We start from the raw sequence: 22,830 nt of genomic DNA, 5'->3' as shown, positions 1-22,830 counted from the left end.
GGTCAGTACACATTCTGTACATTTTGTGTACAGAACACCTCCAGGCAGCCATATTGCATTTTCAGAAAATTACAGAGCTGCAGATTAAAAAGGAAAGGTATTTTTTAATAATATTCAATTACAATATGACTTATGTCGCAATTGTATATGCTAGATTATTTCTTCTTTATTTGCTATTTTTTTCCCACGAAAGTGGAGTTACCTATTAAATGAGATTTGGATCAGACTAAATACTGCCATCGTTGATTTTTTTTTTTAAAGGTGCAAGCTCTGTCAGTCTCAATTAAAATTCCTGCATGCAACTTTGAAAACAAGTTGGTAATGTACTGTTTATTAATGAGCTACTAACTCCAACTAAATCCTACAAAACACATTAGTGCCATATAGTGACATACATTGCAACATTCAGCAAAAGATACATTGGATTGTAGAGAATGGTTATAATGCAGCAATTTTTATATTAAAAAACAGCATTCCTTTATTTTGAAGTAATGTTTATTTAACAACTGAATACATGCCAAAATGAATAATTTACAGCAGCAAGTCTTAATACAATTCCTCTCCAGTTTTCAATTCCCCCATACATTGTATTGATAAATATAGCAATGAAACATATATACTTTGTTCTTGTTCTTTGTTCTTGCCTGTTGATAGAAAAAACACCTAAAACAGCAAAAATTACCACTGTTAGGCCATGGTATGCAGCTGACCTTTGGGCTTTTGTACTGTATGGTTATACTGTACGTGAGCACATTGAAATGGAGTACCTATGGATATCAGTACATTACACTGTACCTCTCCTAAATACTTAAAAATATTTACATCTCTTTTGGCTAATGTTTAGGTAGCAAAACCAAACTATTTAAACACATACCATGATATCACTAAATACTGCATAAAATGGGATCAGAAACGGATTGTTTCACATGCATTCACTTCTTTGAGGTCTTTTAACATACAGTAGTTGCTCTAAGTGGGCCATGGATCTGTACAGTAAACGCTAAGCCACATTTTGCACAATCTCCATTTTGCAATCTCTGCAGTCATTAGTTGATTAGTACAGAATAGTCATGTTTTATGATGTATGAAAATGACAGTGGAAGACAGTTTAAAAAGATATGCAGTACTAAGTACATGCAATTGTGTGCTTTCCAGCTCTATATAGTTTGACTTTTCTTTTAGAGCAATTGTACAACATATTTAACTACTGCACATTGCCCAGCTGTGCTATTTATCGCAGGTCATGATGATGGTAAAACAAAGCTGGGACATGTAAGACTGTTGTGCCAACACACAGGTGTCACTTGGAAACCACATTGTGCTACTGCAACCATTTCAGGAGGATTCATTACAAAGTAACAAGCAAATATTCTGAATAAGATGAATGTTTTGGATCCATATTTATGCCTTATGGTAGGTAAATATGTCAACAGTTTACAGTTTTAAAATCAAAGTAAGGCAAGGAAAGCTTAAAATATTGATAGAAATCCCTGCTATAGGTAAATGGATACACTTGTATTAAGTAACTAGGCTAAGTGTGACAAAAACCATCACTGATGTCTTCAAGATCCTTACTGGCTCTTGGGTTATGAGCCCAGTTTCTCTCTACTGAAAAAAACAGCACTCTATCTGTAAGCAAGGCTGAGAATCAAATAAATATTTTAGAACTGAACTCCAGGCAAACAGTTATATAGGTACCTGGAATACATGCATGGGAGTAATTTTACCTGCCAAAGAAGCTGCAGGTAGCAGAAGACTTGGTCACCCCTCTTCCCCTTCTCACTTGGGATTATATAATGAAGGGGCAGGAATACCAGTGTTCTGGCATAGAGGGTATTACGGGAATCTAAAACCAAGTTAAAATTAGGTATATCATTTGTATTTAAAAGGAATATCATGTTTTTATGAATTTATTATTAAATACATAACTGCGTTCATATGTTTTTTTAAATATTTTTATATCTGCCGAAGTTCAGCTTTAGGCCTACATCACACCAACCTGTTAATGACACTGTGATTGAATTAATTATTTGCAGGAAAAGTTACTTTTGTCAATTTTTTTTTCAAAAACTGCACTAAAATTTCAAACTAAACAATGAGTACTGTAAATGCCTCTAGGACCATATGCAATTGGGTAAAATCATGAATATCTCACTGTTCCTGTAAGACACCATAGTTTTTTTGCATATCTGCTTTGTTTCTTAGGAGCAGATGTTCAGTTATGTGTGATGTAACTGAAAATTTGCCCAGGAGTCAGCATAATAATCTGAAATGGAGGATTTAATTTTCTCATAATCATCCTGTTTAGAGAAAAGAACATCTCCTGCAGCAGATTTGGCTGTGGTGTATTTTAGTTTTCATATAAAACAGATGGTAACTTTCCACATCTTTTATGGGAACAAAAATACCACTTAACAACACATAATAGTATATGGTGAAGGGTTATTAGAGCATTCTTTTAGTTGCACTTCACTTTTCTGTCTTCTCATGCTTTCCACTTTTCAGAACATTTGGGTTAACGATGACTGGACATGAATTGTACAATTGACAAACTTTGTCAAAATCACACAATTTGACTGTGATGAACTCAGAATGAATTGGTGTAAAAGAAGCAGTAATGTGACTGCTAACACTCACATGGCTCCCTAGTTATCCTATAAGCAAAATTAGATGAGGAATGATTTGCATTCAAGCACAGTCTCATCTAAGGGGTCCTATGCAGCTTCCAGAGCCATAGTGATGTAAGGGTATGTGGGGTGTGCATGTAAAGAACAGACTGATATTACATAAGAAGCTTCAGTAACAGCTCATTGCCTACTTTTACTCAAACAATCAGCTATAAGATGCTAATCTTTGACTTAAAGAGGCCCTGTCATCACTGTACTCTTTAAGGCAAAGACTAGTATCCCATAATACTTATCAGAATTGTGTTTACTGTTGTCAGATTAGTTACAGAGGATGTTGGCTTTGTTGTTAGAAAACGTCAGCATGGATCTTTGGACCAGTTTATTGAATAGGTTGTTGTGTTTTTGTCTTATCAACTTAAATGATAACACACCAAGAGCCACCAAGCAGCATAGACAAGTAACTGGTTAACCTAACCATCATCTTTCTTAATCATACGAATTCTCATTCACATTTTTATGATTTTACTGTTTATATCATCATAGGTTAAAAAAACGATATAGTTATTTTAAGTCCTATTTCTTTTATTGTAACTTATACTAAGGCGTTTAAAAAAAATGTATTGTAGACATATACGTATGTACATATGTAAAAAATAGTGTGCTTGGAACATCTATAAAGATCAAACCTGTGCTTGTAAACTTTTGCATGGGTTCCTAAAGGACTACATTCTGTTTTTAAACATATAACCCATAAAAAATATAATGTGTCTTATATTAAATCCCTAGTGACCCAAGCATATAAGCTATACTAACACAACCTTCAAAGTCAAACTGAGCAGCATGGATCTGCTTTTCTGCCCAGTTTGAGTCCACTAATACTCTCACAGTACAGCATGCATATTATAAACTGCAGAGTGCTTTAAGAGCAGTCTCACTTTATGATTTTCTGAATTACAGTGACATTAAAATGACCATTACATAGAAAAATTAAATACTGTAGAACAATACTGAAAAAAACATGTTAATAATGCTCAGTGTAACCCGTGTAAATTATATTTAATAAATACGGATTATAAATGTATATAACAAGTTATACTCTGTATTTCTTTAGAGGAAAATAAAAACAATCCAGGTTATTCATTTTGCCAATGCAACATACAGTATGTCCAGTATATATATTCCCTCTGTGAATAATCTGTAGCAATGACAGCATTGACTCGTGTCTAAATGTAGTGTACAGTATACACACTGACAGTTCATAAGATGAAGTTCAGATTTATGTTAGTAATTAGCTCTAAATTTTCTTTATGGAATCATATGAATTATTTGTTTTGCTGCATGGTTTCCAAAATGCAGACTCTGTTTTTATTAATAACTTTATTCTAGAGTAATAATTACAGGATAACTACAGACAATCTGCTAAAATACTGTTGAAATACACACATCTGAACTACTGTATTAACAAGAAATGTATAATTCTATTCAGTCTTGGGCTGTACACATTTCACATACTATCACACTGCATAGCCAGAAAAAAAAATCCCTCTATTTCATTGCTCAGTTTCACAGTTTCTCATGTCACTTACCTGCTCATTAGAGCAGTGTGATGATGCTCATTTATTGTTCAATCATCAGTAGTGATGAGCCAAAGAAAGACAGATGCTGAACCTGAAACCCAACTAAAGCAATTGGGAGGTAATTCTGTCAAATTAAAAATGCCCATTTTCTGGGTTGATAGTCAAGGCAATGACAAAAAATAGCATTGGGATGGGCACTACCCTGTGGAACATGTACCAAGGCAAACTTTTTTTTCTTTTAATTCCATGCAGCTAGGAGAAGTGATATTTTAGCACTGACATTTACAAAGCAAAAAGGAGTTTTAAATTCCTGGAAAATCTCCTTCTTGCCTCTTTTTTTTTAAAGGGAAAAATTGCACACAAACTCCAAACGTCCCCTAAAAGATGCCCATCACTGCTGACTTGACAAAAAAAAAGAGATGACCTGTCACACACAACTGATCCTTAATGGTAACAACTATCTGAATGGCAGCTCCCCTGAGCTGACATCTTCTATATAAAGGAAGGGGCAAGGATTGTGGTAACATTATTGCCCAAATATGGTGGCCCCATGGCCATATTTAGGCAATAATGTAAGGCCCCATCCATGCCTATTTGCTTGCATGGCTGGAGATTCCCTGCCATTGTAAGTGAATGAGATTGATGCTGCCAGCAATTGTGCAAACAGCCACTGCTTTCCTAACGACCATTGACAGCCAGGATAGTGGGAATATCGTTTCCTAAATATCATCATGTGGCCATAATTAGGCAATGATGTAACTGGCTCCATTCCCTGCCCAGTCACTTATGTGACTGGTGATTCCCAGCCATGTAAGTGGGCCAAACAATGTCAGTGGTCGATAAGGATGCAATGGTTGCAAACATCTGCTACTTCCTTAGCAACCCTTTACAGCCACAAGCTCTCTTGTTCATCTATGCCAAATGCCATAAACTTATGGTGTTCAGACAAACAGTGCTTGGTCCAACGTAACGTTCAGACCAATTACTAAGCCCACCAATTTTCAGCAGGCATGAGGCGGAGAGTTAATATATGAAGCTGCAAAACTAAACCATAAAATAGGGAAGTTTTCAGACTTGCTGTTTGGTGTAGGAAAGGTGCGAGACTCAAGAATGACCGAACAGAATGGAAATCTTTCTGCAGGTTGAACAGTTCCCATATTTCAATGGTATATTTATCTGGGTCCCCATAGTTCTACTTTAAGTTATAAATATATATTATATTAACACATACATTTTGAAAATAAGCACTGCAACAAATTATGATAATTTGAAAAATGCCATAGCCCATAACAAGTCTAATGTAGTCAGATCACTGAATTCTACAGTTTCAAGAATGTTATTTTTTTTCTAAATATATGCATCCTTAGCATGTTTAATACAAACCAATAGTGCACCAAACTCTTTGGCATCATACTGCTGTCGATGTAGGATTTCATGAAAAGTTAGTTATTTTTATTAGAACATGTAAATAAAACTCTGTAGTGAGCAATTTGTACAATTTAATTTCTACCAGACCTTATTTTGCCCCAAGTAACCACTGGATGCAAACTTTATTAAACTGAGTTGGTACAAAGAGATAATATTTGAAACATCTCCATTTGTACATAACTTCACAAATATTAAGGTATGTTTAAAATAATCTGCAAAACATTATTGCAAATATTGACATCTGTCTATGTACAGGTACAGTTCACAGAGCAGTTATGCCAGACACACAGGCCCAATGTAGTAAAACTGGAGCAACAGAACAGCACAGGCAGGCTTAATGTAAATATAGGCTAAAGGTTTATATTCATTTTCTAATTTAAAGTAAAATATTGGAGCTGGAATCTGGTCATTAAGGTTAATATATAGAGTTCTTGTTTCTCCAGTTTTTATACATCTGTACCTGTGTTGTCTGCTCTACCTTCTTTCTGAACTCTAAATATATAAATTATTTTGGAACATGCATGTGGCATTGTTATAAACCAAAATCAATGCAGCTTGTATAACACCTTAATTCGCCATAACATACAGAAAATTCTGTAATTACCAATTTGTACTCTTAATTTTTAGTCATTATTTAGTGGATCCAAAACATCTTTTATTCAGAATATTTGTTTTCTAATTAGTCAAAAGTAAGGCATTGCCTACAATTTTTTTTAAAAATGCACTTTAACATTCGTTAAATATTATTCCCATTTCTATAATTATTCATCACTAATCCAATTTGTCATTTTAAAAAAAATGAAAACATTAAACCAAAAATAAAATAAAAAATATAATTTTTTTGTGAAATTATACATGCCAGGAAAAGAAAAGTCTGTGCTACAACTATTAAGGGCAAAAAATAAAAATAAAAGCATCTTAAATTCACTGCATATTTGTCATTTAAATTAAAGTACATTGCAACTTCAGGTCAAAGCTGGTTGGAGTTATCAGTAGTAGATCACTAAGCCCAACTCGTTTGCTGTTTCGTGGACTTAGTCTTCTTGCAGCCATGTATTCCCAGGCACCATTCCGACTTCTCATGTTGGGAAAAATATATATGCATCCAATAGGCTTTTCAGTTATATGAAATAGTAGCAAGAATTTCAACCTTATTCTTGTTGTGGGGCGGTGTTGATGACTGATGCTAGGCAATTCTCATTTCAGTGGAAGGATGGTAAACAGTTTCTTCTTGGGAAAGGAAGGAAGTACAAATATCAACAACCTGATGAGAATTGTTTCAGAAATGGGAAAACCAAGCTGAGACACTTTGTCTTTAAAACCTTACATTTTTGACTATGTAGTCTAAGTCTATTTGGAAAGTTACTAATGTATTTTAAGTAGTGGAAAATTTGTGGAACTTTCCACCCTGTAAACATCCAAATAATGCCATGAAAATATTCATGAATATTGCATTTTTCCAGTTTAATGTCTATACAAATCCTACTCGGATGAGGTTTGAAGAGGTAATTCAGATCAGACACTCCTTGGCGCCCTTTCAAATTCATGGGTCCTCCTGTTCCTACCTTTCTTATTTTCTTGTAGGTGCTTCCATTTATTGGAACTAACTTGGGCATTCGTATTTTTTTGCCGACGCTGTTTGCGGTCTCGTTTCCATACTTGTTCACAGAATTCATCCATTGTGTTAAGATTTGGGTGACTAATTAGTTGCATGAAGTCTCTATACCATATCTTCTGTGTTGGAGACATGCTGTTTGATGGTTCTTTGTGCTTTTGGTTTTCTCCATCGTCATCTTTGTGCAGAAGCTCATCTAAATGTTCTGTGTCAATAATTTCCAAAGTTACTTTAAGGAGAGTTTGCATAAATCCATGTTCTACTGCATTACAGTAATATACCCCTGAATCCCTCTTTTTCAGAGTGCGAAGGAGTAGGCCATGGTCAGTTTTAATTAAACGGTCATCCATCCTCATCTATAATAAAGAAAAGAAGACTATAGTCATCCTGTTATACACAGTTTATATTGTGCTACTGCTTAAAGAGATAAGAAAGAAAAAATATTATATTATTGGTGACATGTTCTACATTTGTCTCATAAAAGCTCTCTCTAGTTTTCACTGGTGTTCAAAGTTCATGTAGCTTTGGAGGATTTTACTCTTAAAACATTTCAGTTTTTGGAAGGTGACAGAGCATCAAAGCACCCAATAGTAAGTTATATTTCCTGGGGACTCTATTGATAAGAGCTCTGGGTCTGTATGCTTGCTTTGGACATTATAAAGAGGCCCTACTGTTCCTATTGGATGTTTTATTTGATACTATAGAACATGCCACAGGAGGTTCAGATACACAAAAAGAAGGGTGGAAATGCCTAAACCGCTGAAGTGCACAGGAAATGAGATAGTAAACACTGAATAGGTTTTTCCTCTGGAAAAATATATTCATATATTTCTATATCATATTTGATATATAGTTCTCATAAAAAAAGATCTAATTCATTGTAATAGAAATTTTTAAAAACTTTTTATGTAGATATCAATATTTTAATCACAACACAATGCAACCTTCTAACAAATACAACTCTAGATCTAGGGACATTAAAGCTAATGCAACCTTCTCACAAAATACAACTCTAGATTTAATTACATTAACGCTAATGCTCTGGAAACTAAAGGTCAACTTTAATTAGAAATTTATAGATTTTACCCAGATCAGAGCATTGTTATGAATTAAGAATAATGTGAAGAACTAGCTAGCTGTTTGAAAAAGGTGCAATAAACATTAACTATTATTAGTAGTCACAGACATCATTGTAAATTCCAAAAATAATGTTGTAATGTAAGAAAGTTCAAAATTTCAACATCATATCTTTTTTTCCAAATTGCTGTAAACACCCAGCTAAGCAAACCCAGTCATTTATCAGTCTTGTAATGTTTAATAAACACTTTACAGATAGAGCAGGCATGGTATCGTTTTTCTAACAATGTCACATATGTCATGTGTAAACTGGTTTAGAAAAATACTTCTTGTTGGTGTTGTATGTCACGGGGAGTTGTCCAGCGTGTTTATGTTTTAAAGTGATCTGAGGCTTAAAAAGCAATTAGTAAAATTCCACTGTCAGTAATTTAAGACAAAGACATGGCGTTATTAGGGACAAATAAAATTGATTCCCTGTAGAGTTACAAAAATACTGTAATGTCCATTTTCTTTTTTCTGTAATTATACTAAAAACAGAGGTATGGGGATGGTAATGTTATTATGATATAAAGTAAGGCAAACAGTGTACCACATACATATATGTGACTGATGTTACCTGAAATGATTTGTAATACTACTCAGTCAGACTTGTTATCTAATCCCCCCCACTCCTGCCAAACTGTGTTGGCAATAAAGGCTGACTCATTGACACTGCTGACCCTCCCTAGCCCAGTGTCAGGCTAATTTCAAGACAACAACAAGCAATTGTTCTAGTTCTATTTTAAAATAAATTTGATGATTATTATTTTTTAATGAACGAATTACATTTTTTTGCCTAGGGTTTAGCTTTAACAATAATATCTTAACATAAAGTGCAAATTTTAAATCAAAAGCATACCACTATCTTTTCAGAAACTGCCTAAAAAGTGTATACTTTGCATTTAAACATACACTGTACAATGAGCTTTGGTTCTTTTAAATCGAATGCAGAACATTTTTCACAAATCTAGATGTGTTTTGAAACTAGGTGCTTTACATATATCTTTCCAATTTAAAACTAACATGCTGTTTTTAATTGAACTCTTCTTACTGTCAGGGCATATTATCTGCACGGATACCTACACTATATTAACTAGGCTATTGCCATGTTTTCATGACAGTGACAACAACAGGTCAGTAAGGCAGATAATGAGGCACAGTCTGACAAAGAGAAGCAATAAATGTGTAATAGTAGAGTAGGAAAAAGCTAGAATTCTGATCAGCTTTAATGATGTGACTCCTCTGGAGACTTCCTCTGGCCACTGATCAAGGTGACAACATTGTCACCAGGAAAGGAAGCGAGGATAAATCTAGCTAACAATTGTTCAGAGAGCAGTATAAACCTTCCCCATGTAATGACACCCCATTTGCTCCACTTGCATTGTGTTCAGCCACAAGGAGCAAAGAGAAGGTTCTGGATATGTAGAGCATGTGACACTCTCCCCTTACACCCACCATGAAGCACTAGGTGCCTGAGCCTCATTGCCATGCCTCAGTATTTTCATGTGGGGGTGCGAAAAAAATATTTAGGCCTGTGTTCCAAGTCAGTTTGATGGAGTTTACACAGGGTTAAATATTTTCTCTTTGAGTTTGTTGATCTTGCTCTCACTATAGGAGTATTAGGTAAAGCAGTAAACACATGGGAACTCTATGTAAGGCTGTATGCACATGGTCACTTTTGGACACACAGCGTAATGTTCAGGCATATTTCCAAGCCCAGGAATCAAAGGAGCTGCATGCAGTGGCCTAAAGACATAAATGGCTGTAACTGGCTGGATTCTGGTATATGCCTGTACTTGCGTGAACTTTTCCAATGCATAAAGATATAAAACCCTGAACACAAACTGTCTGCATTTTGAGTTTTTATGTTTGTATGCATGTGCGAACATACAGCCATTCATGTCTACAGGGCAGCTGTACACAACACATGTGGCTCCAAGGCAGGTAAATACATCTATATTTTATGCTGTATAACCACAGGCAGCCATGTGCTTGCACCCTTAAATTGTTCAGCTTGGGTCAGCTATCATTACTGGACACAATGGTAAAGTAGCAGCTAGTGGGAGGAACTGTAGCATCCAGCGGAGAACCCATTATCCAAGGCACTTAAAAATGCCTGATAGCAGTGGTTGTCAGGACTTTTCAAGAAAGCAAAGTTTAATGCCAGAAAAACAAGCAGGAGCCTTCTTTTTTTCAGAGTAGCTCCCTTTCACTTTTTTTTTTTAACTTAAGCAGAGTCACTTTAAGGCTTCTTTCCGCTTTCATCCCTATTATGCTATTCTTACCCCTTTGGAGGTATAGAATAGTAGGAAATGATATGCATGATTCTCATCTCCATTTTCTGTTGGGTGTTTTATCCAAGCTAACCACAAATAGAGCAAGTCTGTTACATGAACTATGTAATTTGGAAATTATGCATGATGCGCCCATAAAAAGAGGGGTGAGCACTGAGTCCAATCAGCTGCTTCTCCTGCCTATGTTAAACATCTCAGCCCTGACCTCAAGAGACCACTGGAAAGCCAGACTGGAAATTTTGGTTCATTTCCTCTCCTTTTGTGGTGTTGTGCTTCATTACCAGTGGGAAGCCTGCCAAACTTGTAATATAGGCTGAATATGTCTTTGTCCTTAACAGATACTCCACAGGTCTGGTTGCTTACAAATGAATAAATGGCTTATGAACCATGCAATTGATGCAATTTGGTACTACAAAATAAAGACCTCTGCATATCACATGCCGCTGCCATAAACTTGGGTACATATTTTAATACAAAATTCCCATACAAATGAACCTGTTGTAAAAATGTAACTTATAAACCAAACATTATTTTAGGCTGCTTGACAGCATTGAGAGTCTCATTACCTCCTCCTTTTTGTCTTCATGCTGTTTCTGGAACTGCCAGAAAACCATGGCTCTCTGTGATTTAGGGCTACATTCCAAGAATGTGCTACTGTTCTCTACACCATAGATTATCTTCTCTTCCAGGTTCTGTCTGTGTGGATCATCTGAGAGCAGGAAACATTCAATGTCAGAAAAATGTTTTTACAAAAGAAGATTTTTAATGTGATATTCATATTTTGCATACAGCTTGGTACATACTGGCTCTAGTGGCTGTTTATTAGGGAATATAATTTGCTTATCAGCTGAACCACTGCAGAGATATGAACAACTAGACACAGCTAAGCTAATTAATTGAAACATCAAAATTGTTGTTCCAGCAAATAGCAACCAATTAGGTTCCAACTGTCAATGTATTAAAAAAAAAAAAAAACAAGAATCATATTTTTGTTATAATTTTTAATTAGTTTTGATACATCTTCCACACTTTTTAAATCATTCTGAGAAGATTGATAGACTTTTACTCAGGTATACAGTAGGTGCACAAATACCCAATCTAAACTAGCACAACTTGCATTTGTAGTAAGCAAATGGCTGTCCCCTGTACATGTATACATGCTAACTATGGGGGTTATTTACTAAAGGCAAATCCACTTTGCACTGCAAGTGCACTTGGAAGTGCAGTCACTGTAGCTCTGAGGGGGACATGCAAGGAAAATGAAAAACATAATTTTAGCTCGCACATGACTGGATGATAAAATCAGCAGAGCTTCCCCTCATTTCAGATCTTCCCTTTAGATCTACATCGACTGCACTTCCAAGTGCATCTGCAGTACAAAGTGGATTTGCCTTTTGTAAAAAAAAAACCTATAGCTAGAAATATATATATATATATATATATATATATATATATATATATATATATATATATATATATATATATATATATATATATATATATATTTGAGATATATAGTATATTTAGTAAACAATATATATATATATATATATATATATCCATAACTCCATATATATATATATATATATATATATATATAACTCCCTGCACAAACACAATAAAACAGTTGAACACACGTGTGCCATTATTTGTACAATGGCAATCAAATACTAATCAGAAAATTCTTGCTAACACTTCTGCAGAAATTTTCACAAATATGTTATTTTAACATTTGAAACATTACATTAAATGTCAGTTATATTTAGTGATTTCATTAGTGGTTTCACATGCCAGGTGTGATTCAGGGTATGTTTTTGTCCAAACTGCAATGCATATAATGATCTACATGGCTAACCCAAAGATGTTTCTAAGTTTAAGGATGGAAAAAACAAACAAATGCAAGATATAATAGCACAATGGACTTAAATAATGGTCATGACTTCATCAAATGATACACTTTGTAAACCTTGTAATTTTTCACATGGGAAAAATATAGACCTATACATTGGAGTGTCAGTTATAGCAGAGCCTTCATAGAGCAGTCACACTGGTGTTCAGATTCCTTTTTACAAGAAAATCGGGAGATATAGTTTACAAAGTCTGTAATCACGCCCTAAGGTTTTTATTATTTAAACTGAATTAATGTTTGCACTGTTACAAACATGTTTTTTGTAATATACTGCAGCAGCAATTGTTGTGTGCAGATTTATGGGGGAAGAATTACAATCAGTGGCAATGTTATTGAGGAAGCAATCTTCAATCAATTATTTCCATAATATATTTGTATTCCATGAATTGGGAGAACAAACTCCGTTGTTTAAATTGTACTGCTAATTATTTCCTTTCACTGGAGCAGAATTTCCTGAGTATTAATCATGTTGTAAAAAATCAGTTTGCAATTACAGGCTATTATACCCTTGGCCTACTTCACTGAAAATGGTGTTTATACTTCCAAATCTTCTAAACACTCCACACAGTTGAGAAAATTAGCATTTACACCAGATGACTGACATAAAGCATGAATATCACACCTTAGCTGATAAAAACACTGTAGCATAACAAAACAATTTACAATGCCTAATAAAGAGGGACCACCAGAACATGAAGTGACAAGGTCACATTTCTTCAGTAACCTGCTATAGGTAATTAAAAAGAAAGTGGAAATTGCACAAGCACTCTACAAGTGAAGGTGTTCTGCTTCTGTGCCACACAAGTAGAAGCGTGTTTACGCTGTTCTTTTTTTCACAATAAAGTGGTTCTGGTCAGAATGACAAATGATAGTACATAATTCAGAATATTTTCCTTATTTAGCTTAATATTGAGCCATTTTCTTGAACTCAAAAATACTTACATTAGAAAATCAGCATATTTTTACAATATTAGAGGAAGCTGCATTAAATTGTTAACTTTTATCACTAATAGTATACCAGAAATAAGAAAAATGTTCCAAAAATCTTGCTCCAAAATTGGTTGGGTGACTCTTGAACTAGATTTGGTTGGGAGGTGCTTTTTTTCCTATAATCTACACACATTTATAGCCAAAACTTTTTTTTAGTTTTGAAAAAAGTAACCATATCAGGTTATTTTCTGCTTTTACATATTCTTTGAGGAAACACTGAGCCTGTGCTGCATTTATTTACTAACTGGAAGGTCTGCCGAAGCATGTCCCAGCTATATTGATAGAAGTCTAACTCCAGCCAAAAGGTTTCTTTCAGTTTTAGACTTGTGAAGAGTAAATACTTTAGCAAGTTTCTATTGCTGTAATATTGTTGGGAAGTTTCCACCTCACTTCCTGTCTTTTGACTCACTTCCTCCTCCCACAATGTATGTTAGGTACAAAAGCAACCCAATGCTAGGCACTAGGGATGAGCCGAAACACCCCCCCCCCCCGGTTTGGTTCGCACCAGAACTTGCAAACAGACAAAAAATTTGTGCGAACATGCAAATACCGTTAAAGTCTATGGGACATGAATGTGAAAAATCAAAAGTGCTCATTTTAAAAGCTTATATGCAAGTTATTGCCATAAAAAGTGGGGACCCGGATACTGCCCCAGGGGACATGTATAAATGCAAATTTTGTTTTTAAATGGCCATTTCTTCAGGAGCAGTAATTTTAATAATGCTGAAAGTGAAACAATAAAAATGAAATATTCCTTAAATATCATGCCTGGAGGGTCCCTTTAGTCTGCCTGTAAAGTAGCTCATTTTTCCCATGTTTAGAAAAGTACCGCAGCAAAATTACATTTCTAAAGGAAAAAATGTCATTTAAAATTGCTCACGGCTGTAATGTATTGTCAGATCCTGGCAATATACATAAAAAATAAGGTGAACTCCACACCAAAAATGTTTTAAAAAATGGCGTGGGGAGCTCCCCCTAAAATCCATACCAGACCCAAAGGGCCTTGTATGGACGGGGGAACCCATGTCATTTTTTTCTTAATTCTGTCATAGGGCTCCCCTTAACCACTTCAATATTATATATTGTACACTGCACTATACACCCTGCACTGTATTATATATACTACACTGAGTGCACTATATACTCTGAACTGCAGTATATATACTATACGGACTGGACTATATACTCTGAACTGCAGTATATATACTATACGGACTGCACTATATCCTCTGCTAAAAAATTGGGAATTAGATGTTGGTGGTGGCAGAACATGGTAACCCCTCACAGTTACTCTTGTTGGGCACAGGAACGGTCCCTGCTGTTAAATAATATTTCAAAAAAATGTATTTACATGCTCCTGTTAAACAGGGGCAAAAACATTGGGCCTTAGGTATTGGTGGTGACAGAACACCGTAACCCCTCACAGTTACTCTTGTTGGGTGTAGGAATGGTCCCTGCTGGTAAATATTATTTCAGAGGCTCCTTGCCCGCTTTTAGTGACCTGTGAGCATCTACCTCTCCTTGGAGGCCTTCTGGACATGATGGGTATTTTTTTTTAACACCGCACTACACTGTATTATATACTGTGTACACTGCCTGAAGTGTATTTGAAACTGTACATACCATATTATATAATGTGTACACCGCCTGCACTGTATTAGAAACTGTACACCGCCAAAATGCACTGTATATATATGCTATGCTGGATGCAGAGTGTATATATATATATATATATATATATATATATATATATATATATATATATATCAAATACACTGCCAATAACTAACCTGCCCGCCTAATCTAGCTCAATCTCTCTATCTCTGTCCACTATAACACACTATACGGGCACTGTGTAAGCAGCGTTATATAGTGTGAAGCGTGGACTTGGTCCCCCTGAGCCATGAGATTGGCCAAAGGCACCCTGCCTTTGGCCAATTATGGCTCTCGCTGAGGAGCATGCTGTAATTGGCCAAAGCATGCAGGTCAGGTGTATGCTTTAGCCAATCATCAAACAGCAATGCACTTCCGTCTTGCAGTGCATTATGGGGCACTCAAATTTGCTTTGAATGCCCCATAAAATGTACTGTTTGGTGAACGGGCGAACAACCGATGTTCGAGTCAAACTCAAAGATCATTCCTTCTAGGCACCAGTGCTGTCATGTGGGGGCAGAAAGAAAGAGAGAGTCCTTAATGCTGTGTAAACTCCGGGAAGTACAGCTTGGATCTAATGTGTAAACAGGGCAGCAGGGAAGTAAGGAGTAGGTAAATAAATTCAGCAAAAAAAAGCAGTGTTAAACTCTTATATAGAACTTGTACTAACAGGTAAACTTATAGGTACAGTGTACCTGTAGTTACAGTGAATATCTCCTAAATCTGTGCTATTTAGGAAATATTTACATCATCTGTAGCCAATGATGCTCTGCCTTTACGGCACACTGAGTGTGCCATGAATACTGAGTCCAGTGCCACAAAGATGACTCCCATGCACATATGTGGGAATGATATAATTGTGGCCAGACCATTGAAATGGCTAGAGATCACAAACCCTGAAGGAAGACCAGTTGAAGATGGGAATGCTAGTGGTGACAGTGCAGTGCTGGAGGACTCTGTTTTACAGATAGGTCTGCAAATATGTGCTAGTATGCAGTGCATACTAGCACATTATGGCATAATACTGGAGGGGGAAAACTGAAAAAAAAGGTGGTAGACTTTACTATTGTGTTAAGTGAACATGTTTCTTTGACCTGCATGAGCAAAGCAACAGATTCACCTTAAGCCAATCAGTGTGCTTTGGAGAAAGGCAAGCAAAAGAACCCCAAAAAGCACTGAAGCCTAGTATTGAAAAGAAACCTTTACCAAAAGAAATATGTAGACTGCCATTTCTGGCCTCTTCCTGAAAAATGCTAGTTACCTAACTCTCCCTGGCTTCAATAATTTGAGCCCCTGACCTGGAACAAGCATGCATGAATTGACAAGAGTGAAGTCAAAACTGTTAGCAGCCTATTGCCGGCAATGGCACCGTCCCATTCGGTGCGATGCGGCACTGATTTCTAAAAGTGCACTAATTTTAGCGACTTCAGGGTTGATGTCAATAAACATCTGTGCATGAACCCACACATGTCTTTCAAATCGCCCCCGAACTCGCACTGAAATTCAGGTTTAAAATCTTGCGAGTCCAGCTGAACTTGCATAATTTAAAACCCGCGTTCAATGTGAACGTACCTTAAAGCCTCCTTCACACCAGCGTTTACTCTTATACACCAGATTCCACTGGAAATATTCAGCGGATTCTTGCAGCTGGAATGACGGGTGCATGCAAATAGTAATTGCCGCTCAGCCTATAATTAATAATGACAAGCTGACAGCATAGCCACATGATGTGGGGTTACCTGTGGTTAGGGATGGATGTCAAGCCCTGGATGCATCTGACTGAGTCCAGGTTCAGACATTAAGGCTACTTTCACACTGAGGTGCTTTACAGGGGCTACAGCACTAAAAATAGTGCCTGCATAGCACCTGTAAAGAGCCTCTCCCGTCTCTCCAGTGTGAAAGCCCAAGTACTTTCGCACTGGAGTGGTGCGCTTGCAGGACGGAAAAAAAAAGTCCTGCAAGCAGCATCTTTGCAGCACTGTAGGAGCGGTGTATTCACTGCTCCTAAGGCGCCCCTGCCCATTGAAATCAATGGGGCAGTGCCGTCGAACTCCGAAAAAAGCGCCGCTGCAGCGGTGCTTTGCGGGCGGTTTAAACCCTTTTTTGGCTGCTAGCGGAGGTTAAGAGCACCCCGCTAGCAGCCGAATAGCGCCGCTAAAACTATGGTAAAGTAGCCTTATTCATAACTGCAGGTGTGCTTGGTTATGTGGCTACATGTGAACGGTGCCACTGTCAACCTAATATTATTTTATACAAGTTGAGTGGCCATCACTACTGGTATGCTCCTGTCATTCCAGCTGCAGGAAGCCACTGATTCTTGCTACTGGAATCTGGTGTATGTAGGTAAACACCCATGTGATGGAGGTCTTGGAGGTTAACTTGTTCAAGGTTAGTATTAGTAACCTACATTTTTTAATCCATTGGATCTACATGACCATAAAACAGTTAGCATTTTTAGGAGAAATCAGCACATGTAGCCTTCATATTTATCTCATGTTTCTCTGGTTTCTTTTAGGAACCCCTGGTTCCTCTGGTCAGGGGAGATACTGTTAATAAGAGTTAGGCTCTTTGTAGAAACATAACTGCCTAATTGCTATGTTAAAATACACATTTTACTTAAAACATTTTAAAAAAGGTAACATAACTTTTTAGTTTATGTTCTCATAATAGACCCCAAAGGATACAGTATTTTCAATGATATGTACCAGTTAAAAATAAACTCTAGGTCTAATGTTCCAAAAAACATTACAGTTTGATAAATGTACAGTACATAGAAGGTTATGAATGTGTTGCAAGTACATGCATTTTTTGTATATATAAGTGATAATGAAATGTATTTTCAAAAATTACGTTACTTTTCTGAAAGCTTGAGATAATATAAATCATCCAGCTGAAAAAGATTTGAAGGACATATAATGAAATAATGCAAACTACAGCAAAGACTGAATTTTGAGAAGTGTACGTTATTTATCTTTCTCTGAAAGCTGAATGTACAGAATTTCAAACAATACCCAATGATCATAAAGCTTTGATCAGTGATTGTATATGACTGAAATTCTTATTCCAAGAAAACTGTTTAAATATCAGACTCTCTAAAAAAAATAAACTTTTGTGAAAAAGCCTTTGCTAGCTTTCATCATTTTTATACTGGATACAACCATCTGATCTTCATGTACAAAAAAAATACTGCAAGCATGTATCATGTGGTTTTTAATGGTTTCATATGTTTTCTAAATCATATCTGTTAAAAAAAAAAAAAAAGATTAACATGGAAACGGAGATCACACAGCTGAAGCTGAAATCCAGGCAAACAGATAAATGAGAATGGTGTTGGGGATCAGCAAATCTGTCTGAACTTGGCTTGTGAATATTGCTTGAATTCCCAAATAGGAATGAGCAAATTTGCCTGGGTTCAATTTGTGGCCAGTTTTACAAAACATACACAAAATATTGAAAATTTGAACTTCTACCCAAACCCTACTGAAGTCTATAGGGGGTGAATTATGATATCCAATTAATTATTTTAGAATATTCCTGCCACGCCCCTCCCAACAAAAAATGCATTATTGACTTCTCTCTATTTCTTGCTGTAAACCTGCAAAGTGAAAAGTTTTTGGCCCAAAGTTTGAGACTTATAAACTTTGCAAATCTTGGGGATTTTCCATGATGTGAACCTAATCCCTAAACGGTGCTATTTTTTTCTGCAAATATAAACAACTAGTTTTATGATAATTTTTGTTATACAGGAACCCCTAAAAGACAGCATAGATATATCCTCACCCTTTACTGCAACGGCATAGGTTAGATAACACACTCCCAGTCTGTCAGCCTGCTGGCACAATAGGCCATCACTTCACTTACTGTATTCTCTTCCCCTGTCAAGCCATTTTCAGAACTGCAGAGTCTAACTGGATAAAAATGCTGTTTCTTCCTCTTTCAGTCTGAGTGCTACTGCTTAGGATTACAGGAGGCGGTTCTAAAGCAAGTGTATAAAACCAGGAAAGGCTTCACATACCTTCAGTAGTGTTCAATGTCTCCATTCTGCTCAAATGCCAGGCCCATTGATTGTTTAAAGAATCAGCACTTTCTTGTCCCTCCAAATCCCAATGTATTCCTATTGCCCATGAGAGAATATATGGCAAGAAAAAACATGCAAACTCCAGTATTATAGAAGGAAGTATGGAAGATCTGCAAGGTCCAGCATTCACCTCATACCTGTCAGTAACCTTTTTATTTTTTAAAGAACACATAATTACATTTTTATGTTTGTCAGAATCTGCTTGTAAGACAAAAAAAGCTGGAATTGTAATTATAAAGCCAGCATTTCTCATCAATCTGTGAAATTTGTTGGCTTGCAAAGTGTGACATGACATGTAGTTCTACAAAAGCCAGAGCTCTATGGCTGCCTGACACTAGTTTGGACACTATATCTCTCTATTATCAATGTAACAGTATATTCAAGTATGGTACTAATAAGTAAGCATGGGAAAATGACCAGGATAAATGTAACAGATGAGAGAAATATGATGCAATATATAACTAAGTACTGTGGTTATTACTTCAGTTACCTGATACAGTTTGCATTCCTAGTGTAACATAAGAACACATGAAGTAGCATTTACAGAAATAAGCGTGAATGCGTAAAGGTGCAACAAGCCAGCCAGTTCCTGAGGGGCTATGTCTGAAGTCTTGTTAGTGCTAGAACACTTAAACCAGGAAATTCCCCATTAGTCTTAAAGAAGTGTAAAGGCATCAAGGGAATTTTAGACATAGTTCTTAGTTACACAAACTAGCAGGTAGGCTTAGCAAAAAATGTTAAAGGAAGCCTTTCTTCAGAGAAATATAGAGGCTGCCATTGCAGACTTTCTTCTGAAAATTCTTGTTGCCTGGTTGACTCTGTCTTCAGTACTTTCTGAAATCCAGGTCTAGAACAAGCAATCAGATCATAAAAATCAAAGTTAAGTCACAACTAGTAATCTGCATACTTGTTCCAGGTCAGTGAAAGTAATGAAACCACTGGATCAGCATGACAGATAGGGAACTGTTTTTTGTTCAGGAGAAGAAATCAGCCAAAAATAATCAAAAATGTTGTTTGTACAAAGGAGGCCATAGGCAATGACTGTACAGTATATTCATTCAATTCAGATTCATTCAATCTAGTACAATCTAGACAAACACTATTTAGTGTGGGGCCAAAAATATCCATACAATTTATGTCCAAATTGGCAGAGCCTCTGGCTCTGAATATTTGTTCCTAAATCAAATGGATATTACACAATCAGATTGTAACATGTGTAGAGCTGGCCATAAATGGATCACATTTCAGCCAGTTCAGGAGGGACCATCTGAGATTCGATCCATCTATGGGCAGGCTAGTTGTACTGAAGTTGATCCATCGATCAACTTCAGTACAACCTGCCTATCAGATATTTTGCACATTTTTTCTATAGCCACCAGCAGTAATCATTGTGTTCTGCCAACAGGGAAGGCTTCCCACCGGCATAGCACAATTGTGCTACGAGAGGAATTCCCCATCAACATAGTCAGTTGCAGGAAAGAAAATTGCATCATCTATGCCTTGCTTAAGCAGCAACAGTTACAACATGCAAACGAGTACTATACTTTCATTACAATTGTTGTACTGTTGACTTCCATCTTTGCTCCACTACAATCCTAAAACCCAAATTTAAATAAAATGATTTTTAGTTTTGATAGAGTGAGAGTTAGAATGTCTGTAAGCACTGACCCTTGCCACCACTCTTCAAATATACCAGGTCACATGGCTCACAGAAGTTAAAAAAACAGTGTAAACTCCCCCCTAAATTCACAATAAACCCTTATCCTAGATAGGGGTCTGATGTAGATTTGTTAGGGAGATATCACACAAAAAAATAACATGGGGTCCACAATAAAAATTCAGACTGTTATCAAAGATGGATTTAGAGGGGGGCCCCAAGAAAAAACTACAACAAAGAAAGAAAAACAACATGGGATCCCCTCCAAAATCTGTACTGTACTTTTATCCAGGCATGCAGTCTCGCTGGCAAGGAAAGAGGGTGGCAGTGGGCAAGTGCCTCCACTCCTGACCTACACCATATCACATGCCTTCAACATGGGGAGGGCACCATCCCTACATCTCTGGTCTAGTAAATATGAGGGTCGGTGGTGGGCTGATTTATTAAAATCTAGACATCTGCCCCGCCTCTCACGTGTTTGAGTAAGTGTGCATAATAACCTAGTTACTCATTTACCAAAGAAAAAATTAATTATTTGCATTAAAAATGCAAAACGCGAATTCACGGCAAAATCACTGTAAAATTGCAGCAAAAATGCACAATATGCTTTTCTGCAGCTTATCCATTGAAGTCTAGTGAACCAAAAAAAGCACCATCTTGCATTTAAAAAAGTCCCTGATCCTTTCCAAAAATACAGCGATGTAAACGTGTCCCACAGGAAACCATGTTTAATGCACTGTGGTGCGTTTCTGCAAAAAGCACCAAAAATTGTATAGGTGTGAACCAGACCTAAATCCATCACCAATCACATTGTCCAGCAATCAGAGGCGTATCTAGGGTATGGCAGCCATGGCAAGTGCCATGGGCGCCATAGGGGGGGCGGCAAAAAAGCACAAAAAATAAAGTCCCACTACCCGTCCTCTCGCGGCTGCCTCCCGCTATACTCTTGTCCCCGGCGCCACGACCAGCCTGCTGGAGCGCAGCGCCGGCACAGCAGATTAGCAAGTGAGGAGGCCAGGAGGGAAGCCAGTGACAGGCGCCCCCCCTGACGGCCGATGAGTTGGTCTGGCCAGAGTGACCGCCCCTGGGTCATCTACGCAGAGATAGAGTAACTGGCGGAGGCGGAGCCTAATGCTCCGCCCAGGGCCGGATTAACATAGGGGCTGGTGGAGCTGCAGCTCCAGGCCCCTCCCTCAATATAGGCACATGGAAGTGGCTTGTCAATTCCTGTGTGCCTTCCTGAAGGAAGAGGAGCCCTCTGTGCACACAAGGAGGAGACAAGTCAGTGCAGCCAAGTCCTGTCTCTGCCGATGCCTGACTCCTATCACAGGATCTGTTCACTCACACAGATCCTCCATGTCTGGGAGGGGCGCTGATGTCCTAACCAGCAGGAGCCCGGGAGGAAGGACATCTCACATACTGTTATGATAAGGTCAGTACATTTGTTAGGGGGATGTTGTGTAATTATTGTGCTAGAGCACAGACTGCTGCTTCCCCCATGTAATGTGCTCTCTTGTGCCCAGTGCCCACCATGTCATGTGCCTTGCAGTGCCCCCCATGTAATGTTCTGTGCCCACCATGTCATGTGCCTTGCAGTGCCCCCCATGTAATGTTCTGTGCCCACCATGTCATGTGCCTTGCAGTGCCCCCCATGTAATGTTCTGTGCCCACCATGTCATGTGCCTTGCAGTGCCCCCATGTAATGTTCTGTGCCCACCATGTCATGTCATGTGCCTTGCAGTGCCCCCCATGTAATGTTCTGTGCCCACCATGTCATGTGCATTGCAGTGCCCACTATGTAAAGTGCTGTGCCCACCATGTCATGTGCATTGCAGTGCCCACTATGTAAAGTGCTGTGCCCACCATGTCCTGTCATGTGCATTGCA

At 37.4% G+C, this 22,830-nt stretch overlaps 1 protein-coding gene across 1 annotated transcript in view; it reads right to left on the bottom strand.

The window, feature by feature from the left end:
• Nucleotides 1-477: 477 nt before the first annotated feature.
• The window catches only part of SEMA3A (semaphorin 3A), a 388,300-nt gene continuing 365,947 nt past the window's right edge, over nucleotides 478-22,830 (bottom strand). Inside the window, exons 16-17 of the mRNA XM_073619547.1 lie at nucleotides 11,224-11,366; nucleotides 478-7,603 (exon numbers count right to left, since the gene is read on the bottom strand). Of these exons, the coding sequence (XP_073475648.1) occupies nucleotides 7,148-7,603; nucleotides 11,224-11,366 (599 nt within the window). The 3' untranslated portion in view covers nucleotides 478-7,147. The remainder of the gene's footprint in view (nucleotides 7,604-11,223; nucleotides 11,367-22,830) is intronic.

The sequence above is a fragment of the Aquarana catesbeiana genome, linkage group LG03 (genome assembly GCF_042186555.1).
Source record: "Aquarana catesbeiana isolate 2022-GZ linkage group LG03, ASM4218655v1, whole genome shotgun sequence".
In the NCBI taxonomy this organism is placed as follows: Eukaryota; Metazoa; Chordata; class Amphibia; order Anura; family Ranidae; genus Aquarana; species Aquarana catesbeiana.
The sequence above is the reverse complement of the archived record's forward strand: the minus strand, read 5'-3'. Positions and strand labels throughout refer to the sequence as shown.